General features: G+C 47.7%; 1 protein-coding gene and 1 long non-coding RNA gene across 3 annotated transcripts; one reads left to right on the top strand and one right to left on the bottom strand.

The window, feature by feature from the left end:
- Nucleotides 1-6,789: 6,789 nt before the first annotated feature.
- Nucleotides 6,790-13,833, bottom strand: LOC113840276 (uncharacterized). Of its 2 annotated transcripts, none has more exons than XM_072031287.1 (5): nt 13,612-13,833; nt 9,618-9,746; nt 7,416-9,455; nt 7,181-7,250; nt 6,790-7,000 (listed from the first exon to the last, which is right to left on the bottom strand). In XM_072031287.1, the coding sequence occupies exons 1-5, from the start codon at nt 13,627-13,629 to the stop codon at nt 6,810-6,812; spliced, it is 2,448 nt and encodes an 815-aa protein (XP_071887388.1). In that variant the 5' UTR covers nt 13,630-13,833; the 3' UTR covers nt 6,790-6,809. The 2 variants fall into 2 exon arrangements, with proteins under 2 accessions (XP_071887388.1, XP_071887387.1); XM_072031286.1 differs by lacking the exon at nt 13,612-13,833 and adding an exon at nt 10,042-10,489.
- LOC119714386 (uncharacterized) lies at nt 13,830-16,251 on the top strand. Its single transcript, XR_011805832.1, has 3 exons — nt 13,830-14,736; nt 15,380-15,616; nt 15,861-16,251. It is a non-coding gene; the product is annotated as an uncharacterized lncRNA (long non-coding RNA).
- The last annotated feature ends 10,461 nt before the right edge of the window (nt 16,252-26,712 follow it).

Below are 26,712 nucleotides of genomic sequence, written 5' to 3'. Positions count from 1 at the left end.
AAAAACGCTGCGCCACACAGCAGCTGGGAGAGTGAAGGGAGTGAGGAACGGCACCAAGGTCAGTGCAGAAGGAGGGGGAGAGGTGCTCCAGGCGCCGGAGCAGAAGTCCCCTGCGGCCTGTGGTGAGGACCATGGTGAAGCAGGATGTCCCCCTGCAGCCCATGGAGTACCACGGTGGAGCAGGGCTCCACGCTGCAGCCCGTGGAGGAGACCACGGTGGAGCAGGTGGCCCTGCAGCGACGGAGGCTGCCGCCTGTGGAAGACCCCTGCCGGAGCAGATTGCGGGCCGGACCTGTAGCCCGTGGAGAGGAGCCCACGCAGGAGCAGGTGACCTGGCAGGAGCTGCTGCCCGTGGGGGAGCCAGGTTGGAGCAGTTTGCTCCTGAGGGATGGAGCCCGTGGTACGGACCCATATCTGGAGCAGCTCTGGAAGAGCTGCTGCCTGTGGGAAGCCCACGCCGGATCAGTTCATCAAGGACTGCATCCCGTGGGTGGGACCCCACAGCACAGGGGACAAGAGTAATTGAGAAGGAGCGGCAGAGAAGAAGTGCTGTAGACTGACCATAACCCCCATTCCCCCGTTCCCCTGCGCCGCTCGGGGGGAGGAGGTGGAAGAGGGTGGATGGGGGGGGAAGGTGCTTTTGGTTTCTTTCCTTTGTTTCTCGCTTCTCTAGCTTGTTAGGAATGAGCAAGAAATCTTACCCTCTTCTTCTGCTGAGTCTGTTTTGCCCGTTCCAATAATTCTTGCATGATTTTCTCGTCCTTATCTCAACCCTTGAGCCCTTTTCACATATTTTCTCCCCATTCCTCTTGGAGGAGGGGGAGTGAGAGAGCGGCTGTGGTGGAGCTCGGCTGCCCACTCGAGCGGAACCACGCCATTGATTAACATCTGGGTGGCAGATGAGCAGGGGAAACATCTTCCAAACTTGCCAATATTTTCTTGATAATGAACTCCAAGTCCTTCTTCTCTGCTCTCCGCTTCTGAAGGTTCTGTCACCTCCTCAGGAAGCAGAAGCAGTACAATGGGATTTAGAAGATCCAGCTCGAGCATAAGCACCAGTTAGAGGAAGCAATGCTTTCTAGTTAGTCCAGTGTTTGAAGAGAGTTCCTCTGGCTTTCTAAGAACATCTCCTAGTGCAAAGCAGCTGATTGATCTGACTGGGCAATGAAAGCAAAGGAAGTGCAAAGCAGCAAATGCTTGAGAGAGGGCAAAAGAGATGCATGTCAAGCGTCTGGGGGGGAAGAAGGCCGTCAGCTCTTAACAGATTCTTTGCCATCTCATTTGTTTCTCAAAGACATCACATTTAGTGAAGACAGTAGCGTTTGACTCCATGTGCTGTAGTAACCACCTAATGGAGGTTAAAGAAAAGACACAAGGGTAGCAAAGTCCTTCCCTTGCTTCTCACACAAGGACAAAACTCTTACCTGAGAGAAATGCAGATTCATTTCTCAAATCTCACAGCACTTTTGGACGCCATTGGCTATGGCTTACCTCTTACGGATTTGAAGATTTCCGTAGGGCTGACTGATTTAGATGGGGAGAGGTTGAAATTAGCACACTTGTCAATGTGCTATTAATTTGGAAACATAGTCATATTTTTATTTATTATTTTTTTTTTTTCCCTAGACCTGTTAATACACTAGGCAGTCCCAGGAAGCGTAAAACTTTGAGCCATGCTCTCCAGCATTTGCATTCTGCACTTTCTGTAGGTTCTTTATTCTGGAATCAGAATTCTGACAATCTCCTCAACAGCATAGCGATGCAAAATCCGCAGACTCAGATAAAAGAGCCTCCCATCCATGGTTGTATGATTGTCAGACACGCGTTCTTTTCTATGAAGTGGTTCTCAGTGTTTGAAGATAGATGACTACCCAACACGGAACTGTCTCAAGTTTCCAGAGGGAGACAGCTTTGTAGAAATCATAGACAAATTTCATGACAGGTGGCCTAGCATGGAATTGATTCTTAACAAGTTTGGTAGAATAGCCTTGTAGACTTCAAAGCTGGTACATCATCATTTGAACACTCCTTCCAAGGTGTCTGTATTTGAAGTGTGGATTTCCTGTAGCTGGAGTGTTCCCTGACTCTGAAATATTAGACTCTAACTTGCCAAAAGCTCTTGTAACTCTGAAGGACAAGTTAACATTTCTGAAACAAGAGAGAGACTGGCAATACCTGAAAAGCATAAGTTCAAGGTTGATTTTAGTGAACAAAATCAGTTAAGCCTGTTAAAATAATAACGATAATGATAATAACAATAACAACACAGACAGTAAACTACACAGTATTCCTTTTCTCCTTGTTATCTGGGATACATTTTCTGCAAAATTGAAACATCTCACTGGACAGAAATTCCATATTTCAAGCATTTCAAGAACATAGAATTCATGAAGAAATTAATCTCTTTATGAATAAGAGTGTGTGACTAAAAAAAGACAGATGAGCTGCGTTTTTCATGCTCTGTGAGAAATTTCTCATCCAAAGGCAAAGAGTTTCTGGCATTCAGGTGACACAGGCAGGCACAAAAAGGCATCCTTTAAATCTAGTACCGTGAACCAAACTTGACTGGAATTGACACTGTTCCTGTAAATTGACACTGTTCCTTTCATTTCATTAGACCAACTACACAGAGTTGTATAGAGAAGACTATTCTTGTGAAGAAGAGTTGTATAGCATAGCCTAAGTACCCTCAATCGAAGCAGGTAAAATCATACCTAGTAAAGAACAAAAGAACATGTCTTTCTTTCATGAGCTAAGTGTAAGAGCATTCCCAAAATTCCGTCCTGACTTGGGGAACAACAAACCAAAACTGTGCAGAAGAAATCATGAGCCACTGGGATGAGTGCTCTGGCAAGCAGACCCAGACTCTTCAGATTCTTTGCAGCAAATCTACCCAGGCTATCATTTGCACTTCCTATCTACTTCAGTGCAACCAACTTTTGATTTATCCTCGGAGTATTTCTCAAGTTTTTCAGTCCTTCCCCAGACCTCTCGCCTTCACACGGGCCATGAAGCCCACCTTCAGCCAGAGAGGAGGCGTGGCCACCGTGAAGAAAGAAAATGAATGGGGACAGTCCCTGCCACCTCATCCTAGTACGACGTACTGGGACCAGGTTGCCATAGGCGTCTGTCCCTGGAGTGGAGCAGGGTGGAGCATTAATCAGAAAGGAATTTGTCTCCATTGCCGAGAGCAAGCCACATTCCTCATGGATATCACAAGTCTTCTTTTCATTCCCTGTGGAGCTCTTGAAGCCCTCTGCTCAGGGAACCTCACTGCTGGAGACCCCTGTATGTTCTACAGGGACTCCTGGTACCTCAAGTGACCTGAGGCGTGGATTTCACAGCTCAACTGGAAGCTTGAGCCATGCATAAGCCTTAGGTATTGCAACCTGTTCCTTCCTTAGATCTCTCCTTACCTACGTATGGACAAGATTGTCAGGTGTTGTTTTTGAACCTTCCAGTACCCACTAATCACCGAATTGAAAAAGCCAATCTGCAAGCAAGGACTGGATTTCCAACAAAAAACGGAGAGAAGCCCTGGCAAAGCTGTTGTGAACAATAGCCCCCTCTTGTGTGTTAAAGGGGCAGCAGGGCTGTGTCTGCATAGGCCTGAGCTTTGGAGCTTTACGCAAACTTGGTAAACTTGTGAGGAAAGCAACCAGTGCAAGTGGCTTCCCCAAGGGGTGACTGCACAGAAGCGAACGCCTGACAGTGGCTGCCCAAGCTGACGGCTTAGCTCTGGTCTGGATATATCATAAGCTTTGTTGTGCAGGGTAGAAGTGAATTTCCGTCATGAAAAACAGCCCAGTGCTGGATGATATCATGTTTATTTCATAAAGAAGCAAGGAGGGAGGAAAACATGACTGTTTTCTAAGACTCTTGCACATCCTCAGCACATTGACCACGTAGGTCCTAGCACTGCACTAGTAAGGGAAGACCTCAACCAGGAGCAGATTATTCTTGATTAATTTAAACTGGGGGAGCGGGAATCACATCAGACAAAGACGTCCTTTTCACCAACATAGTTTATTTTGCTGTCAAGGCTCTACACGAAGACAGTAAAAAGGTAACAAAGAAGTCAATATTCCCTCCTTCCCCTTCCCTCTCCTCCCCTCCACTTCCTTCCCTGGCTCTCTCCTCCCCTATACTCCCCTACACTCACCCCCCTATGCTCCCCTACACTCTCCTCTCCTACACTCCCCTACACACACCTCCCCTACACTCTGCTCCCCTACACTCCCCTACGCTCTGCTCCTCTACCCTCCCCTTCACTCAGTTCCCCTACCCTCCCCTTCACTCAGTTCATTCATTCATTCATTTCATATTCATTTTTGTTGCTTAAGATAACTGTTTGAATATTTTTCAATAGAATTTTGCCATGATCTATTTTGTGAAGTCTAGAAAACAGACCCCCACCCCCCCCAAAGAAAAGAAAAAAAAAAAAAAAAAGAAAGAAAAAAAAAGAAAAGTAAAGATGCTTAGTCCTTTAAAAAAATACTTATTCATTTGGTGGGATGGAGGAAGTTAAACATGTTTTCTATTCTATCCATGTAGACTGTGCTCAGTAGAAGTTTCTGTAAAATTCTGCTGACAAATGGCAGAATCCATCTGGACTGCTCTAGGAAGTGGAACAGACCCACAGTGGACAGGAAAATGTACTATCAGAACAATTAGGAAATCAAATCTATTGTGATCTAAGTTACTGACAAGTGCTAAATGAATTCCCTCCGTTCCTATTTGGCATGGAAGAAATGGGCACAGAAATGACTCATTTACCCTAAGTATGTCTCTGTCACCTTCTCAGCTCCAACACGATTCTCCTTTTCAGCTTGACCTCAGTGTAAACTGTGAGTCTCTGTTAAGCGTCATGCACCAAGTGTCAGAAGCGACTGTGCTCTGACCAAGACTCCCTGTGCTAGACAAGCTATGGAGAGCAGAAATCTTTTTGTAGTGGTCCTAGGAGAAGGCAGTTTATTTGGCTGCAGCTCTTCTTAGAACACTAAGGAAAATCTATTCCTCAAAGGCTGCATCTCTAGTAGATGCTGGGATGGAGCAAGAATGTAGTTTTGCAATAAATCTCCAGTCATCACATTTACTCCATGCAGCTGGAGTTTCAGAGAGGATTAGTGGTACTTGAATGAATGCTCTCTCTAAAGAAACAGATCTGTTTCTGTGAGAGATCTGTTTCAGGTGCAAAATCAATGTATTGCAACCCCGAAACGGGAGATCAAAAGCCAAACTAATCACCTGTTCTACAAAGAGATCTGAATGCAATTTTGCAGGCATTTTCTACCAATGGTGCCAAATGAATCTAGTCCAATGCTCATATACGCTGGAACCACATGACGAATACGTAAGGCCTTTAGCCTTAGCTGCTTTGGTCTACTGATCTTCTCCAATTGGACTGTCTTGCTCGTTACTGTACCTCCAAGGGAACAGAACACGGTTTGGATAAATTCACAATCTAGAAAGAGCTCCGGCAGAAACATAGGCATTCCTTGCTACCATCATCACAGAAGGTGCAGCAGCCACAGGGCCGCTTCATTCATTCACTCACGCACAGAGCACCAAGAACAAATCCTCATTTGTTACGACAAATACTCATTTGTTGCAAAAATAGATTATTGCTCCATCCCCACATCTGAGTAGATGCAGCCTTTGATGAAGAGACGTTCTTTAGTGTTCTAATCAAAGTCATTGCTTATTAACTGCTTTTAAAAAGAATACTAAGATGAGGTCTACAATTTACAGCACAGTGGTTGACCCAGACATCCTCAAGGGTCTGTCCCAAAAAGGTTATTTTGTTGCATAATTCTCGAAAACCCCAGGAGGTGTCATCTTGAATTACCTTACGTAATCACCTTAGACTAATCACCTTATTACCTTAGTCTTTCCCCAAATGTTTTCGTGCTCAGTCTCAATTCCTCCTGCCTCATTTACACACATAGAGCAACTAAGATTGATTCAAGTGCATCCTTCCCCTTGTAGGAGGCAAATAAAAGGTCTAGTGCCTAAAACATTCTTCTTGATTTGTTCTAGTTGCTTGCACCAAACTGTAAGATGTTGCAAATACTGGTTTCCTAAATGTGTTAGCTCTTCTCCTTTGTCCGGCATTTGGTAAGGCCTGCCATCCAATATCTCCAAAGGGGCTTAGTTTGACCAAGTTTACCTAAATTATGTTACTTTGGTGAAAAGCGCGTGTTTTCACCACAATGATATCACAACAACTCAGACTTTGGTGAAAAGAAGTTGCGATTTCTTTATGCGTCTCTCATGTACATGGGAAACCAGTCTTCATGACAAAAGTTTTGGAATCGCTGCCCTGGAATCCATTATTATTGTTATTAATATTGTAATTATTAAATAATTATTAAATGATGATTACTTATTAATGATATTATTAATTAATAAATATTATTATTATTATTAATAATAATAATAATAATAATAATAATAATAATAATAATAATAATAATAATAATAATAATAATAATAATAATAACAAAAACATCATCATCATTATAAAACATGTGGATGTGGCCTGGAGGAAGCTGCGGCCCATGGAGAGCCCCCACAGGAGCAGGCCCTGGGCTGAAGCTGCAGCCCATAGAGAGGAGCCCACGCAAGAGTACTGCATGGTAGTACTGCTGCACAAACCTGTGCACCCTCTAGGCACTAGCAGCATGGAGATGGGGACACCCTGCCCCAGGGTCTGACCGCAGCAGCTGCACACGCAGCCCACAGACACCCATGCACGCAGAACAGAACAGAAGAGACAGCCCTCATCTATGAAATAGTCCTGAACAATTTTATTCAGAAGCCCCGTCCTCGGGACCGAAGCTGCCATCTGTGGGGAGCTCCCTGGTACTGTCAGCCTCACGTTGCTCTAGGTCTTCTGTGATGCAGCTGAAGCAGTAACTCCTGCGGAGAGCCCGAAGTGCTCTCCTGAAGAGGGGGGGCAATTGCGAGCGAGCCACAGCGTGCGGGAGGGCAGCGGTGCCTGTGGGGGTCAGAGAGCTGTACGTGAGGGGCTGGGATGGAACTGGGCATGGTCCTGCCTGCCCCCGCCACCAAGGCTTTCCCTTGGGGAGGGGACAGTTGGACATGGAGGGACCCTGTGCGTGGAGTGCTGCCAGCCTCCGTGCCGTGGGCTGGGATGGCTCCATACTTTAGGACATACCTGGCCCTTCCTCTGGCACCAATTGGAAGTGTGAGGAACACTGTGCACTGCTTCTATGCTCGGAGGAAACCTGCATGGGGAGAGAAAACCACAGCCCTGTGGGCCACTGTTTGGCCATGCTCCGGGCCCCGATGCCCCCGATGCCAGATGGATAAGGGATGAGGGGCCTCGAGGCCCACCGACAGGGGTCTGTGGCTTCCATGACTGTGGGACGAGGAAGGTATACCTTGCTTACCTCTTGCAGAAGGCCCCCAGCCAGGGGAGAAGGTGCTGCTTCTTCTTCCTCACATGCTGATGGGGTGAGAGGTGCTGTCCTGGCCTCCAACACAGGGTGCGCAGCCAGGGGAGAGGCTGAAGCTTTTCCCTCTTTGGGCATGCAGGCAGGGGGGAGCTCCTCGGGCCCAGGAACTGCGGCCATAGGAGCAGCTGAAGGCCTGGCATCTGCCTCACCAGATGGGGCAGGAGACGTGCTGGGCAGGACGTCGTCTGCTTCTGCCACAGCTTCTATCCTGGGGCTCTCTTCCCACTCTTCCTGAATGTCCTGCAGAATGGTCTTACTCGTTGTGGAGCAAAAGTAGGGAAGGCGCTGGCCCGCAGTCCTCACTGCCACCTCCTGCCTGCCCGATGCACTGGCTGCAGTGCTGTCAGCTGTGTCACCGTCGTCTGCTGCCCAGATCCTTCGCAACCTCGGAACCTTCACGCTGCTCGGCCAGGACTCGTTCCACCGGGACAACTGGCAGCCTTCCCTCTCCCCGCTCGGAATGATCTGCATTGCTGGCCGAAAGGAGGAGCACCCATAGATATCCCAGTTGATCTTGACCCGGTCTTTCAATGTCGGCGGTCTTTTCTGGCTGCTTGTGGAAGGGCCGGGCACAGCAGCAGCCAGGGGAGAGGCTGAAGCTTTTCCCTCTTTGGGCATGCAGGCCGGGGGGAGCTCCTCGGGCCCAGGAACTGCGGCCATAGGAGCAGCTGAAGGCCTGGCATCTGCCTCACCAGATGGGGCAGGAGACGTGCTGGGCAGGACGTCGTCTGCTTCTGCCACAGCTTCTATCCTGGGGCTCTCTTCCCACTCTTCCTGAATGTCCTGCAGAATGGTCTTACTCGTTGTGGAGCAAAAGTAGGGAAGGCGCTGGCCCGCAGTCCTCACTGCCACCTCCTGCCTGCCCGATGCACTGGCTGCAGTGCTGTCAGCTGTGTCACCGTCGTCTGCTGCCCAGATCCTTCGCAACCTCGGAACCTTCACGCTGCTCGGCCAGGACTCGTTCCACCGGGACAACTGGCAGCCTTCCCTCTCCCCGCTCGGAATGATCTGCATTGCTGGCCGAAAGGAGGAGCACCCATAGATATCCCAGTTGATCTTGACCCGGTCTTTCAATGTCGGCGGTCTTTTCTGGCTGCTTGTGGAAGGGCCGGGCATAGCAGCAGCCAGGGGAGAAGGCGATTTAGCATCTCTGGGTGCTGATGCACCCATAGGATTCTTGTCCCCCTCACTGGCAGGACCTGCAACCTGCGCAGAATCTGCTGGCTCAGCATTGGTTGGCCCTGACATGGCAAGAGATGCGCTCTGTGCGGGGCTGACTGCCTCTCTGGCAGAATCTCTGCCAGTGCTGTGGGGTGAGCCAGGCCCCTGCTGGTGGGCTGCGTCTGGGTCCCAGTGAAGGTTCCAGGTGGCTTCCTTCTGCTGCCTCCCTCCTGGCTTGGAGATCCCAGCAGCAGCTCTTGTGTCCTCTCGAGCATGGCCATCTTTTCGTCTCCGTGTTGCTGGCATCTTTTCAGTCTTGGTGGCCGGCACCTGGGCTGTCCTTGCGGGTGTTGCCACACTGCTGGGAGGGGCGTAGTGCCTTTGTACCCTCAGCTGCACCCTGGGTCTTTGGCTCCTGGCTGCAGCATGGCTTGGGGTTGGCCTGTTGTCTTGCTGGGGTCTGGCCTGCAGAGGCGCCAGAATGGATGCGGGGGCTTGCAGGGCTGTCCCCCGGCTCTCGGCAGTTGCTGCCATTTGCTCTTTTCTCACGTGTCCTTGAGGACGTGGGACGACCTCGGGGAGTCTGACAGCCTTGGTGCTTGTGATGCAGTCTCTGCATGGCACAGAAGAGGTGGAGCCTGCTACTGACAGACTGGGCAGCCGGGGGATAGTTGAAGCTCCCACTGAATGCCGATGTGTACTTCTCAGTGTCGCTGCCTGCCTTGGCAGAGGCGGCAAGGCTGGTAGAGGATCTCTCCGTTCACCGGTGGCACTGCTGCCGGGCAGTGCCTGCCTCAGCTTCAGGCTGTCTGTCTGCAAGGGAAGCCAAGGAGAAAGGTGATGTTACCGTAGTCCTTTCCCACCTGCCCACCTCCAGCACCTGCCCACCTGCCCCCTCCAGCACGTGCCGCCTCCTTGTCAGCAGCTCCCAGGGCTTGGGAAGGCATCTGGCCCCATCTCACTTGGGCTCCCTACCTGTGTGCTCTTCTTCCTAGAGGCCTGTGACTTCTGTGGACAGTGGAGCTGTGGCAGCCTCACCCCGTGGATGGACAAGGATGGAGTCTGGCTGCACAGCGGTCCTGCCTGTGGCGGTTTGGGTTGCACCTGTGGGGAGAAGGAGGTGTGGGATGGTGGTGGCTGCGCTGCCACCAGCATCCCTTGTGGTGCCTGGACACCCAGCCCCACCTCAGTGCCACATCCTTCGGACAGAGTGCTGCCCGACCCACGCGAGTCACAGCCATCCCAGGCCTCAGCTCTGCCCCAGAGAAACCCCTGGGGCACGAGAACCTGGGCCTGGACCGCAGACACTCAGGGCCAGGCCTCGCGCCCCGGTACCATGCTCCGCCACCTGGCACTCTCTCTCCTGTGTCTGCCCTCTCCCTCCCTCCCTGTCCCGCACCTGGTGGTGCTTCTTCATGCTCGGCAGCCCTTTGTTGGGCTGGGAGCAGGCCTTCGCCTCTTGCTCCTTCGGCATCCCTTTGTCCTCTCACAGAGACAAAGAAACAGGCACCCAGGGCAGCTGCTGCCTCCTGACGGCGCTGCACTCCTGGGAGTGAGCACCACGGGGGCTCGGGCCATATAAGTCACACCGTCACCATGGGGACGCTTGCCGTGTCACAATGGTCTTGTGGCCTGACGCCGCCCCACGTCACAAAGCCTGAGTGCTTGCTGTGGAGCCTCCTTGTTCCCGGCAGCCTCCCGTCAAGACACCAGCTCACAGCAAGGTGGGGGTCAGGAGACACCTCTGGGCTGCTCTAGTCCAGGCCCGCTCTGTCATCGTGGCAGCCCTCTGCCGGACATTTCTCCAGAGGCGCTGTCATCATCCCGCACAGGCTCACTCTTGCCTGCAGTGGGGCTGTTGGAAGTGCCTGGAACTACACTGTGCCTGGCACGGGGCAGCCCTTCTTGTGTTAGATCTTTTCCTTTGTCCGGCATTTGGTAAGGCCTGCCATCCAATATCTCCAAAGGGGCTTAGTTTGACCAAGTTTGCTCCTGGGGGATGGATGGAGCCCGTGGTAGGGAGCCGTGTGCGAGCAGTGCTTGAGGAGCTGCTGCCTTTGGCAGCCCCTGCAGGCTCAGTTCGGGAGTCCCGTGTGAGGGATGAAGTTCTGTGTTTTTTGTTTTGTTTTGTTTTGTTTTTGTGAAGAAAGCGGGTGTTGAAGAAGGAAATGCAGAGTTGCCTTTGTTTGTCACTCGATGGTCTTGAGGTCTCTTCCAACGTAGACATTCTGTGATTCTGTGAAGTCACAAACGCCAAGGCGTCACACTGGCTGGCTCTGCAGCACAGATGCCAGGAGTGCCGCTTGGCATGGCGGCGGCGGCGCGGTGCCCCAGCCCCAGGCCCGTCCCAGCCCCAGCGCACGTCGCCCTCCGCTCCCCCATGGAGCCCCCCGCCGCCTCAGCAGCCCCGCGGCGGACGCCCCATGGCGGAGCCGCCCCCGAGGAGAAGGAGCCCGCAGCCCTCTGCCCGCACCGCACCGCACCAAGCGCCGCGCAACGGCTGCCACCGCTGCGGGAGCTCCTGGTGTGAGCGGCAAGCGGTGGCAAGGGGGGGCTGCGCTTCCTGCGTCGAGCTGCTGGACACCGGCTTGCCTGGGCAATTGCCCATGTTGCTGAGGAGGCAACAGAGCCAAAGCCCTTGGGGCTGAAGATCCAGCACGGCTGGGGAGGAGGCTTTGGCGTTTCTGCACAATGCTGCTCAATCCTGCTTGGGAGCCCAGCCTCAGGTGCGGAATGAAGCCAAGCAAGCTCGAGGGAAACTGTGTGCTGGTAACTGGTCAGTTCTTGCTTTCTTTTTCATTCCTCACGCCTAAGAAAACCTAACTCTTTCAAGCACTTGTTGGATGGACTTGATTCTGGGTGTGCTCCTTAAGCTTGTTTGGCAGCTGTTGAACCCCGCTACACTTGCAGGAGACCTATGCTCGAGTTGATGCTTGCTGTGATCAAGCGCTGTTCTTTTGCTCTTCTTTGCTTTGGGGATGGCGGGTGAGGTTGCAAAGAGTTTTCAGGAGGATTCCTCTTTTCCTTTGCAGAATGCCAGACTGCGTATTAGAGCTGATCTTCATCTCTGCTCGGAAAAGCTTCACGGGCCAAAAGAGAATGGAGATGAGGAAGGCAATGGAGAATGATGAGGACTATTTGCAGTCAGCACCCGTAAGCTTTGTGAAAGAATCAGGTGCATTTCTGTAGTGGTAGAAAGCGTAGCTGGAAAGACTTCCTAAGGACGTTGTTGCCTTCAGGGGGCAGTGGCGACCTGGTTCAGGAACGGCACGGCGGCCAACCCCAGGCCGCTCGGTCCATCGGCTCACAGACACCAATGTGGTGGATGGCAAATGGCGTTTATTGTCGAGTCCCATGGGGTTATATAGCCGAGGCCCATAGCGTCACTTCCGCTTGCTTACAGCACAGGCCACACGCTACTGTCCATCAAGGGAGGGGCTCCACCTTTCCATACATCGCGACATCTTCCGGCCGCCAGACCCTAACTACCCACATTTCCCCCCCTCCCTATGCACAACCAAATTAGCTAAAATATAACAATCTTAAGACGTAGACATCATAACTTAACTAAAAAACATAAGGCACAATAACCAGGAGAAAACTAAGAGGTAACCGGTAACCCTGAGTAAATACACTCTTAAAGTAGTTGTTGGTGTTCTACCAACATAATGTTAACTTTCTCTAACCAACTTTTAACAAACAACACAAGCATATTTCGTATACAAGGTCCAAAGATAAGATCACACAAACGCATTGCAGCCCCCCACCCACGGAGGCCGCTTCGCTGGTGTCTGGATTCTGCCAGTGTGGAACTCTCAGGCTTAGACAGGACGCTTGCTGACTTATTGTCTTCTCATGTCGCCGGGGTATACAGATTACGGGGGTGCCCGATGATCCGTTCCTGTGAACAGAAACTCAGTTTTCATTAGTTTTGTTCTGAAATTGGGGCGTCAGCTGTTTGGAGCTTCTCTGGCCGCACGAGTTGCCATACCTTCGTGGGCGCTCAGGCCCTGGACTTGCGCCTGGGGGGTGATCACTGTTGGGTCCGTACCCATTCGCCGCTGCAGGCTAGAGCCATATAGTGTGTGATCCGCCCCAGTTACTTGGGCCAGCTGTCTCATACAGTTGTCCCCCCATTCTCGTTTAAAAATGATCATCCCACCCCCGTCAAAGATCAGTCTACAAGTTTGTTTGATATCAAACGGGAGCATGTCGTCTCCCCTGAAAACACCATCTCTGAGGGTGGAGACCATTGCAGAATGAAGCCCTTTATGCACAATGGCTTTAACAATCGCTTGTACATCCTTAGGGTTTGTTGGTGAGTGAACCCTCTGCCCCCCGTCTGTCACCCAGACCGGGAACGCTAGCACGGCCGATAGCACCCAGATGGCGCACGCAATCTTAATTTTCCTCCAATCCATGAGAGGAATTTCTCCGCCTCGCGGTGCAGCTTTATTTCGGATGGGGATATTTTTGCTATCTGTCCCCATTTCCTCCTCCGAATGTGAATCGGTATCTGACCCGGAGTCAGAGCTTGACTGACTGCTCACCTCCGAGTTCCGGTCCCCTCCCATCGAGGTCCGGCCCCGCCCCCCACCCCTGCGGGGGGGCCGCTCCCTGCCTCGTGGCTCGCCCCGCCGCCTGCTCAGCGAGGCGTTTGCGCCACAGGAGCGTGTTTTCGGATGGCCGTTCCGATCGGCTCTCTGCCCCTCTCTCACGCTTCTACCTCCTCCCCGGTCGTCCCCGCAACCGTTCTCTTTTTCGCATTTCCACGTGTTAGTAAAACCTAACGCTTCATCCCCGTTCCCGCCGGAGGCTTCTTCACCCGACTCTTCGTTTTCTAGTTCAGCACCGTACTGGGGCGCACATGGCCGTGGTCTCTCCCAGATTTCCTCAGGCTCTGGTTCCCCACCGGCACCCTGGCTTCCTCAGCCGAGCCACCCCACAGCTTCCACAACTTGGATACGACCTTCACAAGGGTTTCCATCTTCCTTGTTGGTCCGGGAGCTTCCTCCCCGCCGGGCTGGTCCCGCCGCTCCGGCCGCCGTTCACCCGAATCAGGAGTTTTCCCGGGTTTCGGCACCACTTGTTGCCTTCAGGGGGCAGTGGCGACCTGGTTCAGGAACGGCACGGCGGCCAACCCCAGGCCGCTCGGTCCATCGGCTCCCAGACACCAATGTGGTGGATGGCAAATGGCGTTTACTGTCGGGTCCCATGGGGTTATATAGCCGAGGCCCATAGCGTCACTTCCGCTTGCTTACAGCACAGGCCACACGCTACTGTCCATCAAGGGAGGGGCTCAACCTTTCCATACAGCGCCACATCTTCCGGCCGCCAGACCCTAACTACCCACAGGACGTCAAGTCCAATTCCTTGTTCTCAGTTAGAGCAATCCCGTAGTTTAGACTCCTGATAAGGTATTTGTCTGTAGGCAGCTGCCAACTTGTCCAGCTAATCCAATTCAGCCTGGAAAACAAGCAAGCAAGCAAGCAAGCAAAAAGCACAGAAACCTGCAGTTTATGGAGTGCAACTGTCTCCTTTCCAATCGCATGGGTTTCACCAAGTTTGGGGTGACTCCAGGGCTGGCTTGCCAGGGAGACTTTCTTGAATTGCTGGCAGATCAGCCAGAAGGGCAATACAAGGCCCTGGCTAAACACAATCTGTAGGCTGCTTCTAGATCAACAGTTTCCTTGGTTACTCCACAACCTCCACAATCTCCACTTGCTTCGAAGCTCTGAAGATTGCAAGTCCACTTTGTGTTTTTCAGCCCCTCTGTGTCAAACGGTAAGAGTTTTCCCTGGCTGTTAAAACAGAAAGGACAACAGCCCCTCCTCTGGGTCTTCAGAAGGCTCCTAAGATCCCCCAGACTGGCTAAGTAGCGACGCTCTAGTATAGCTGCATCTAGATGCAGTAGAGCTAGATGGTGGGAGAGATGGTATGCTAGATGGTGCTCTAGCATGGACGTGACACGCTTTGACAGCATCTTTTCTCTGACAGCAACTTCTGCCTTGGCTCTTCCCATCAAGCCAGAGCAGTTTCTTGGCCTGCGCAACCTGCAGACTGACCTCTCGTGTGTATCCGTGCTGGACTGAGGGTAATGTTTGGAACACACACTGATGCTGTATTCACTAGAACTTTGAGAAGAGAGAGCAAGAAGCTAACCTGCAGACGAGTTTCTTAGGTTTCTGTAGAGAGAGGGAGATATACATGCATACATATTTACTTCTGTCTTTACTTCTTTCAAGATAGCTTTTGTTCTCCAAAATGAATCCTCTGACTGTTACTAATGTATGGGACACACCTTGACACTCTAATGGCATAGAAATACTTTTCAGCTCATCCTTGCTATTGTTTCTGGATTGAAAAAATAATTGTGAATATGATTACCTGCTTGAAATCCTTTTTTTTTTTTAATATATACCTATTCTATTATGAAATCCTATAAAAAGGAATGAACTCAAGAGAAAAAAAAAAAAAGAAAACAATTTTAATTCCACTTCTAAATTAGATATCTAATCCTGATAGATTCACTCCCTTCCAAACAGAGCTCAACAAATGAAACAGTAAAAAATGCACATAATGTTTCTTCTATGCCAAGATTTCATGGCACAATAGTTCTTTGCCTAACCCTGCAATAGCCCCATAGGCATTGCAATTGCTTACTTGTTCTTCTTCTTTGCTTGTGTTTAGTGTTTGCTTTTCTAATGTTACAACATTGGATTGATTTTCCTCCTTAGGTATCAAGAGAAGAAGGCATTTGCTTCAGAGGACAGTACTTTGATGCTTTCCAGGGCTAATGGCCAAAGTTCTCCAAGCACTTTTTTTTTTTTTCTTTTTTTTTTTTTTCCCCATCAGTGATTTATACATTTGTCAATCTTTCCATCTTCATTTACAACTCCGAATTTAGGTTTTAGGTGAACAAGAACCCTGAAACCAGCTGAAGCCATATCAGACATGAAGCCATATCAGACATAGTAAGGACAGGTGTCTGTGAGGAAGTAATTCCGAGTGATTCTCTGGTGTCCTTTGGACAGCTTTCCTCTGGTCCTCTGCACTAGGCATCCCCAAGGGATATTTCAAAGCTCTCGGCATGATCTGTCATTCTCTCTTCCACTGGAGTTTCCATTAGAAAAGCGTGACTATTCCTTGCCCATGTGGAAAAGATGTCCTCCTTGAGTTGTTTCTAACCAAAACCTCTTTCTTGTGTTCTATGGACAGAAACCACTTGGCTAGACAAACTCAATCCTTGCAAATGGAAGGAGTGGAAGTACTTCAGCAGCGTGCTTCGGCTTCTAAGCAGAACTGTAATGTAGGTGGGGACAGAGCAAGAGGACATGGCCAAGCCAGGGTGGACTTGAAAGTGCCGTGTCCGAGCCACAGCAAGAAATCCGTGATTGCCACTTGGAGACGGCTGCTCACCTAGTAGCACAGCAGCTGGAACGCTTCTGGATCCTGCTGATGGATTGCCACGAATCAGGCAGTGACACAAGCTACGAGAACGACGGAAGTGACTGGAAGTGATGCTTCTCCCTGTTCTCCATTGCAATTTGTGAAAGAAAGGAGAAGAGAGGAGAAGAAGAAAGGAGAAGACGGGAGGGAAGGGGAGGGAACGAAGAATCACAGAATCACACAGAATCACAGAATCTCTAGGTTGGAAGATACCTCAAGATCATCGAGTCCAACCTCTGACCTAACACTAACAGTCCCCACTAAACCATATCACTAAGTTCTACATCTAAACGTCTTTTGAAGACTTCCAGGGATGGTGACTCAACCACCTCCCTGGGCAGCCTGTTCCAATGTCTAACAACCCTTTCAGTAAAGAAATTCTTCCTAACATCTAACCTAAAACTCCCCTGGCGCAACTTTAGCCCATTCCCCCTCGTCCTGTCACCAGGCACATGGGAGAACAGGCCAACCCCCATCTCGCTAGAGCCTCCTTTAATATACTTATACAGAGTGATAAGGTCACCCCTGAGCCTCCTTTTCTCTAGGCTGAACAAGCCCAGCTCCTTCAGCCGCTCCTCATAGGACTTGCTCTCCAGGCCCCTCACCAGCTTCGTCGCCCTTCTCTGGACCCGCTCAAGCACCTCGATGTCCTTCTTGTAGCGAGGGGCCCAGAACTGAACACAGTACTCGAGGTGCGGCCTCACCAGAGCCGAGTACAGGGGGAAGAGAACGGGAGGGAGGGGAGGGAAGGGTAAAAACGAGAAGGGGAGGGGAGGGAAGGGCAGGGGAGGGCAGGGGAGGGCACGGGAGCAGAGTGTAGTGGAGTGTAGGGTAGTGTATGGGAGTGTAGGGGAACTGAGTGAAGGGGAGGGTAGGGGAGCAGAGTGTAGGGGAACTGAGTGAAGGGGAAGGTAGGGGAGGTGTGTGTAGTGGAGTGTAGGGGAGCATAGTGTAGGGGAGTGTAGAGTAGTGTGTGGTAGTGTAGGGTAGTGTAGGGGAGGGGATTGTAGGTGAGGAGAGTGTAGGGGAGCGTAGGGGAGGAGAGTATAGGGGAGTGTAGGAGAGGAGAGTGTAGGGGAGCTTAGGGGGGTGAGTGTAGGGGAGTATAGGGGAGGAGAGAGCCAGGGAAGGAAGTGGAGGGGAGGAGAGGGAAGGGGAAGGAGGGAATATTGCCTTATTTGTTACCTTTTTACTGTCTTCGTGTAGAGCCATGACAGGCAAAATAAACTATGTTGGTGAAAAGGACGTCTTTGGTGTGATTCCCGCTCCCCCAGTTTAAATTAATCAAGAATAATCTGCTCCTGGTTGAGGTCTTCCCTTACTAGTGCAGTGCTAGGACCTACGTGGTCAATGTGCTGAGGATGTGCAAGAGTCTTAGAAAACAGTCATGTTTTCCTCCCTCCTTGCTTCTTTATGAAATAAACATGATATCATCCAGCACTGGGCTGTTTTTCATGACGGAAATTCACTTCTACCCTGCACAACAAAGCTTATGATATATCCAGACCAGAGCTAAGCCGTCAGCTTGGGCAGCCACTGTCAGGCGTTCGCTTCTGTGCAGTCACCCCTTGGGGAAGCCACTTGCACTGGTTGCTTTCCTCACAAGTTTACCAAGTTTGCGTAAAGCTCCAAAGCTCAGGCCTATGCAGACACAGCCCTGCTGCCCCTTTAACACACAAGAGGGGGCTATTGTTCACAACAGCTTTGCCAGGGCTTCTCTCCGTTTTTTGTTGGAAATCCAGTCCTTGCTTGCAGATTGGCTTTTTCAATTCGGTGATTAGTGGGTACTGGAAGGTTCAAAAACAACACCTGACAATCTTGTCCATACGTAGGTAAGGAGAGATCTAAGGAAGGAACAGGTTGCAATACCTAAGGCTTATGCATGGCTCAAGCTTCCAGTTGAGCTGTGAAATCCACGCCTCAGGTCACTTGAGGTACCAGGAGTCCCTGTAGAACATACAGGGGTCTCCAGCAGTGAGGTTCCCTGAGCAGAGGGCTTCAAGAGCTCCACAGGGAATGAAAAGAAGACTTGTGATATCCATGAGGAATGTGGCTTGCTCTCGGCAATGGAGACAAATTCCTTTCTGATTAATGCTCCACCCTGCTCCACTCCAGGGACAGACGCCTATGGCAACCTGGTCCCAGTACGTCGTACTAGGATGAGGTGGCAGGGACTGTCCCCATTCATTTTCTTTCTCAGGGTGGCCACGCCTCCTCTCTGGCTGAAGGTGGGCTTCATGGCCCGTGTGAAGGGGAGAGGTCTGGGGAAGGACTGAAAAACTTGAGAAATACTCCGAGGATAAATCAAAAGTTGGTTGCACTGAAGTAGATAGGAAGTGCAAATGATAGCCTGGGTAGATTTGCTGCAAAGAATCTGAAGAGTCTGGGTCTGCTTGCCAGAGCACTCATCCCAGTGGCTCATGATTTCTTTTGCACAGTTTTGGTTTGTTGTTCCCCAAGTCAGGACGGAATTTTGGGAATGCTCTTACACTTAGCTCATGAAAGAAAGACATGTTCTTTTGTTCTTTACTAGGTATGATTTTACCTGCTTCGATTGAGGGTACTTAGGCTATGCTATACAACTCTTCTTCACAAGAATAGTCTTCTCTATACAACTCTGTGTAGTTGGTCTAATGAAATGAAAGGAACAGTGTCAATTTACAGGAACAGTGTCAATTCCAGCATTTGAAGCAGTGCTGTGGCTTCATAATTAATAGACAGCTTTTAGAAGAACAGACAAAAATGATTCTATCTGTCTTTATTTCCTGTGTAGACTTACTTATGTGGTTCTTTCCCATTCCTACTAATCCAGCTATTCACATACAGACCGGAGTTATGCACTAAACAATGATGTCAGTCTGTCACTTTCTGTCATGATGTAATTATTGCTTACAAGCAGCAGTCAATTGAACAAAGCCTTTCACGTGACTGGCTGTCTAACAACTATGCTGCTGTTGTATTTCCCAGGTGAACCACTTCAGAATTTCATAGAAGTGAAGAAGGATACCTATATGGTATGCTATCTGGCTACCCAGGTGTAGTCTGTTGGTTCCAAAACTGCCTGTCTTCACCTTGGGCAAAAGAACACAAGGTACTCAATATTGAAAAGATACCAGATAAGCATTAGTACCTTGAGTGTCGTAAGTACTCCAAGCCCGAAGGGAATTGCCACATTTCCTCTTGGCCAGCACAGCAGTGGTGTTTTTAATATCTTGGAAAACAAAACGATCAGGTATGCTGTGAATCAGCTGGCAATTTGCTTTGTGGCTTTTCTCATGAATTCTGCACGCTTCCTTTCTTTGGAGATACTTGACTTGTCCATCCAGGTCTTTCTTCTTCAAGAAAGTAGAAGCATCTCAAAAAGCAAAAAGTTACCAAGGTGTTTGAAAACAGGAGTCCAAATCTAACAGATGTAGGGATTTATAACAGAGGAAGTGGAGACAAAGATCAGCCATGAAATAGATGTGAGAAAAACACAGGTAGCAGTGTCCCGTGCGGATAAAGGAAAAGAGATAACCAAATGTCTTTCTTGAAGTGGAATAAGAATGGGGAAAACAAGACTCATGGGAAAAGCAAGCATCTTAGCTGGGATTGACACTAAGTAAAAAGCTACTACGCAGAAGTCTGTAGCTGTTGTAAAGTTGCCATGCCGTTTTGCAGAGCAGAACGCAAGCACATCACCGTGCATTCTGGGCTTAGAGGAAGAAGCTCGTGAATTCTTGGTAGTTCTCATTCTGAAGTGAAGGGTCTGTAATGTGCATATTGAAGCAAAAGTCACACTTGTACAATATGTATAGAATTCCCTGGAGCATTTAACAAAAACGCCTGACTGGTAAGGTAGGACTGGTTAGAAATGCTCGCAAGTTGGGTGACAGCTGATGACTAGGTTACAGTGCAGAGTAACCTTGGATTTCAGATGACAACATTGCGGTTGTGCCAGAAGATAAGCTGTAGATCACCTTACACGAGCATGACATTTATTTCACCCATTCTTGTAGAAAAAGGGAAGGATTAATTCATTAGGAGGAAAGAGGCACAAGAATACAGTATGCCTCTTTGATTTGTTCCATACCAAGTGGACATCAAGAAATACAGGCCTAGAAACCCAATGACAATCTTCTCTACATCTATGTCCAAAACCTAATTTGATGGAAATCTCAGAGCATGTGCTACTACAAGACTAACAATGAAGATCCTCTGCCCAGAAGAGTCTTTCAGAAAATGCTTCTCTCTACTCCAAATTGTCTCAGAGCAGAAGCCCCTGAAAGAAAAAAGAGCCTCGCTGCAGAAACACATAGCTTTCCCAGTGAAGATTGCTCAAGACTTAGTGCTGGAAGCCTGTTGTCGGAACTGAGCAAATGACTGCTTGAACAAGAATTGGTTTCCAGCAGCCTCTGCTCCATAGTGGCAACATCTGGCCAGAGGAAGACAGCAAGCCAAGAGGAGACTTGCCTTTGGATCTGTGCCAGCCTCAGTCAATCCTTCTGCACACAATTCAGCTGTCACCCCCATGGAAGACAAACACCTGCGAGGAAGTACAGAAACTGCTGGGATTGGAGGTGGTGGTATTGCAACCAGCTTTGGCTGCATTCTTCGACAAGAACAAGGACAAGATCATATTTTGACAGATTTGTTGTTGCATTGCTTCACTCTCTCCAGCACAGTAAAATGGTGACACTGATGGACAGTAAAACCAGTTCATTTTCTTCCTATGAAAGTTTCTCTTCGGGTCTTCTTCCCAGACTCCACTCTTTTCCAGTGGCTATGGCTTGAAAGCAAGACCAAGGACATAAAGACAAGATTCTCTTCAACAATCAGGTTTGCTTATGGACAGAAGAAGTAAGGTTAAGACACGGCTGAAGATGCGTGAGAAATTACCAGAGAGGTGGGCTCATCAGAGAAAGGCTGTAGCAAAAACCAGTCTGTTGGGTTAGCTCTTACTCTACATTTTTAAGCACTTGTAACTCATCTTGGTGCCAGGAACTGCAGTTTACTTTTCAACTTCTTTTTTATAATTTGTGATAGTTACATATTTTCAGTCCAAAAATAAGATAAATTGAAAGCTGACTCTAGGGTAAAAATACATAAAAAACAGAGCTGTGTATAGAAATTAAAATAAAATAAAATAAAATAAAATAAAATAAAATAAAATAAAATAAAATAAAATAAAATAAAATAAAATAAAATAAAATAAAATAAAATAAAATAAAATAAAATAAAATAAAAAAGGATTCTGACCTACTTATTATGTATTTTTAATTTCCTTCATAACTTACCAAGGAACAGACTGGATTTGAATAAGAGCTTTCTTTCTCCACCTCTCAGCCTTTCCTGTCTTTGACAGACTTCCGCAGTCAGCCAGGTCTTGCTGTTTCCGTGATCTCTGCACAGAGTCTTGTACTCCCTTATCTTCGGGTGGGTAACCTGCAATGGTGTTCGCTCAGACCTAGGAATCACCAGCCTTCATCTTGTTCCCTGTCTCACTACAGAGCTCACCCTGACATCCCTGTTGGAAGGAGAAGGCTTTCTTAGCGGAGAGGACTACTGTGCATGGCTGCCCTGTGTCTCCGTTGATCAGACTCACAGCAAAGTAAACCACATGAGGATGAAACGGATTTCCCTCTGGACGGATCAGAGTATGGATTGAAATAGGACCTGGAAGAACAAAGGGCGTTCTCAAGAGAGTCCTTTCCCATTCATTTGCTTAGTCACTGGGAAACTCTTCCAGAAAATTCAGGCAAACAATTTCCCTGCATGGAAACCTCATTTTGTCTGTCGAGCTAAGATTTTATCCCAGGATATTCAGGTCTTTTGACATGGTATAAACCTTTCTGCTCTAACTTCCCTCGGATTTTCTTTTCTTCTAAAGTTCATTTCTCTGGCAAAGCAATGCAATCCTTGAATTCAGACACCTGTGGAAAACTTCGGAAACTTCCTGGTCAAGAACTTTCTTCAGACAGCATCAATGATATCACAACAACGCAGACTTCTTTAACTCTTTCTTTAAAATACCCACCACAGACTCAGTATCATTTTCATGCAGACCAATCCCCAGCTTGATCATCTACATTGAATTGAAAAGCACAGAAACCTGCAGTTTATGGTGTGCAACTGCCTCACCACCCTCTGAGTAAATAATTGCTTCCAAATACCTATTCTAAATCTATCCTGTCTTAGAGTAGAACAAGCCATTACTCCTTGTCCTATCACTACACTCCCTGAAAAAGAGTCCTTCAGCTTTTCTGTAGGTCCCTTTAGGTACTGGAAGCCACAATAAGGTCTCACCAGAGCCTTCTTTTCTCCGGGCTGAACAATCCTAACTTCCTCAGCCTGTCTTCATAGGAGAGGTGCTCCAGTCCCTTGATCATCTTCATGGCCCTCCTCTGGACCCTCTGGCTCTAACAGTCCTACAGCCTCCTTGTGCTGGGGGCACAAATATTGCTTTTTGAAATATTGATTTTGTATAAATGCCACATGGATAATCTTTGGCTGTTATTATCAACACAGCACTGCTGAGATTAGTACTTGTAAATATAGAGGAATTAGAAAGAAATGTAGTCAATATAATTTGATTAAACTGAAACTGAACTTGGCAAGAGATGAAAAGACTAACATGAAGGGGATTGTATAGGTACATTGGTCAGAAAAGGAAGACCAAGGAGAGTGTACCCTTTGATGGATGAGAAATGATAACTGGTAACAACAGACATGGAGAAGAGGTACAATTCCAGGAGGTCCAATGCCATGCAATCCAGTGTCCTGACGGAACCGGGTGGTGGAGTTGCAAATCTTCTTTCCATCATATTTGAAATGTCATGGCAGTCAGGTGACATCCATGGTGACTTGAAAAAGGGGTGTCCGTTTCCATTTTTAAAAAAGGTAGAAAGGATGACCAGTGAGCCTCACCTCTATGCCTGAAAAGATCATGGAACAGATCCTTTTGAAAACAGTATCAAGGCACAGGCAAACCAAGAAGGTGATCTGAGACAGACAGCAAGGGCAAATCATGCCAAAACTCTCTATTGGTTTTCTGTGATGGAGTGACGGCATCAGTTGACAAAAGAGGACCAACCAATGTCATCTACCTGGCCTTCTGTTAGGCCTTTGACATGGTTCCACATGACATCCTTATCTCCAAAGTGGAGAGATATGGATATGATGGGTGGACCACTCGGTGGATACGGAATTGGCTGGATGGCCACACAGAGTGTTGCAGTCAAAAGCTCAATGCCCAGGTAGAGGCTGGTGACTAGTAGTGTCCCTCAGGGGTCTGTCTTGGGACCAGTGCTTTTCAATACCTTTATCAATGACATAGACAATGAGATGGAGTGCACCCTCAACACATTTTCAGATGGCACCAAGCTGAGTGGTGCAGATGATACAACAGAAGGAAAATAGCCATTCAAAGGCACCAGGGTAAGTTTGAGAAGTAGGCCCACATAAAGAAAGATGGAGAGTGACTTTTTACACACTCAAATAGTGATAGTACATAGGGAAATAGTTATATATATATATAAATTGAGATTTAGATTAGATATCTGTCGCGTTAAAGGGGTGTAGCTGATTAACCGTTACGGGCCCGGTCAGATTCAGAGTACTGAACCAGTCAGACACTCACCAAAAACACATTAACCGTCTGGGGGTCCAGTCAGACAGTAACCAGAAACACATTAACTGTCTGGGGGTCCGTTCAGACATTCACCAAAAATGCATTAACTGTCTGGGGGTCTGGTTGGATTCAGAACACTGAACTATCACGGATAACCACCCTCACCCTAGTTGCACTTAATGAGAGCTATCACAATGCAATCAAGTATGGTTTATTAGAGCAACAGATAATCAGGTTCTTTTGGATTGCCGGTGATAGTGACTATCTGCAAAAGCAAGCTAGTATGCATGAAATACACAGGTGTTATAGGTGTTACAGATGTTACCGGTGTTATAGGTGTTGTAGGTGTTACGGATGTTACAGGTGTTATAGATGTTACAGATGTTATAGATGTTACAGGTGTTACAGGTGTTACAGGTGTTACAGGTGTTACAGGTGTTACAGGTGCACAGCCTAGAAATAAACGCGTCAAAAGGATCAAAGACTCTATAGAGATTTATAAGCAAATATTCAGATCTCACCCAAAGGCGTCCCAATGGGGGGGAAGAGAGGCTCAGCCCGTCGACTGGTCCTAGGAGTCAGGAGGTCCTAAGGATGTTGTATGTCCTCGGGATGGTATCTCCCCTGACGGTGGTATCTTCCCTAACATCCCCTCTCTCTCGGGCCAGTTTATATTATTTTCTATCTTTTAGGTGGAGCTTGAGTGGCTCTAGTCAAGCATATCTTAGTTATGATTGGTGTAAAGTTTTCCCGTCTCCGTTTAAAGTAATAGGCTCTGAGAAATTCAGGGCGCATGCTCAGCGAGGGGTGGTCGCACCTTGGAGGCGGGTAGCTTTTGGGATGGAGGTGTGTTTTGGTATTATAATGATATTATAATGAGCAAAAAGTACACTAGGGTACAGCATTTGTCAAAACATGACAGGTCTTTGGCTTAGGGTGGCAAAAAGTGCAGCTTTGTGCACAAGAACAATCGAGGCCCCACCTGATTACAGAGCCTAGCCGTGGTGTCTCCACTCCACTCTACGCTCCGTGCTGTTCCCTAGGACTAGCACACCAAGTTTCCCCAGCGCGATAGCATCTAAGGTTGGGAGCCTAGGGAATGCTCAGGTAATGCAGTTATGCCCTACCCTGAAAGCCTCTTCAATGCTGTGCCGTTTCCTTAGAAATGTGAATGTTAGTTTTATTTTCCTAGTTACTTCAGGCAATTACACCACAATATCAGAAGGAAATTCTTTAGTCAGAGGGTGGTGAGGCTCTGAAGCAGGTTTCCCAGAGAAGTTGTGGATGCCCTGAACTAGTTGCTGGCATCCATGACCGTGGCAAGGGGATTGGAACTAGATGATCTATAAGGTCACTGCAACCCAAGTCATTTTATGGTTCTATGGTTATACTTTAGTCTTATTTTCACATAGTGCTCTCATTCTGAGCAAAACAAGATCTCAAGTCCTTGCACCTTACTTTAGGAAATTGATTAAGCTGAAACAGGAGTATATCTGAAACAGGATGCCAGAATTAGGAACTGAAGACAGAGTGTCTGTTGGTGTATTTCTTCCTATGAGGCAAACTCATGTCAGGAAGACTCTTGTGTACTTCTTGTGCCAAATTTGTGTAACATGAAGTCCTATTATTAACTGATTTTTTCTTCATATAGCATATCATCCTCCTCTAAGATGATATTTTTCTGTGAAAGAAAGAAATGCGTGTTCTTTGATGAAGCCAAAAAGGTATTCTGACAGAAGAACATGATGCTGCTCTGTCCAGTTACCTTTTATAGGCTTCATTTGATGTGCTGTTGTTTTTTTTTGTTTGTTTGTTTGTTTGGTTGGTGGTTAGTTTTTCCCCTGAGATGCACAAGCACTTGATTTGATTTTTCAGTAGCTCAGACATGTTTGGTTCATCTAAAATAAGCATTGCAATTTGATCCCTGGTGATTTATCATGGTTTGGATTCATCTGTGCTCTCATTTTGTTGCCTAAGTTTTATAGACTTCCTTATGAGGCTGATTACTACCATAAAAAAAAGAAAAAAAAAAAAAAGCTGTAGGAAACCTGGCTTTAAAAGTCTAGTTGTAAAATCTTTATCAAGGATTCATTCTTTTTGAAAAGTTGTGTTAGCTTTCCTTAAACTAGCATATGAAACACTGTGGCTGAATAATACAGTAGTGTTGCCAATTAATGTTTTGACTCACAAGTGAATGTAAGAGCAAAAGAAATGAAAAACAACACTTGTAAGACCAATATAGGTGAAAATGAAAGATTTCAGCATTTATAATAAAAAGTTGTGAATTTTGCTGAATTCTGCTTTTGAAAGCTGCAACATAAATTCAGAATAAAACACAGCACTGAAAATACAATGAGATGGGTCAGAATTCTGGTATTGGAGGCTGCATCTTCAGAATATGAGTAAGTTCCAAATAAGGCAATATAATTTTTGTTTGTTTGTTTGTTTCTTTGCTTGTTTTGCATAGGAAGCATCCTTAGGGAACTCCTTAGAGGAAGCTGGGCTGACAGAGAGGAAAAAAAAAAAAGAAAAAAAAAAAGCCAAGAAGAGAAATCTATGAATTCTTCTGAATATTAAAGGTAAATTAGTTACGAAAAATTAGTTACGAAAGATACTGACTCATAATTTCCTTGCCAAAGACTCTTGGTATTTTGCATGAATTTAATTAGGGTTTAGAGAAAGAAGCTTTCCCATACTCAGAAGAAAGAAAAAAAGTTCTCCACATAACTGTGAGGCAAGTTGTGTTCTTTTTCATAAGAAAAATTGATTGAGGAAGGTAGAAAAGGTGGTTCTACCAAATATGCTGAGATATCTTTCTTGTTAAGTTGAATTTGGAGGATATCTATGTATAAAACAATGTCAGTCAGAGTGCCCCCAATGGATATTATATTGAGCCAACAGCCAGCTGTATGAATGCTTATCATTGACTTTGGTGCTGCAGAATGAAGAGGGAGAAGAATGTCCAAGATATGATTCGTTTTATTACAACTAATGCTGAAAGTAACATTTTAC

This window comes from Anas platyrhynchos, chromosome Z (genome assembly GCF_047663525.1).
Source record: "Anas platyrhynchos isolate ZD024472 breed Pekin duck chromosome Z, IASCAAS_PekinDuck_T2T, whole genome shotgun sequence".
Taxonomy (NCBI): Eukaryota; Metazoa; Chordata; class Aves; order Anseriformes; family Anatidae; genus Anas; species Anas platyrhynchos.
This window is presented reverse-complemented; position numbering and strand designations above follow the sequence as displayed.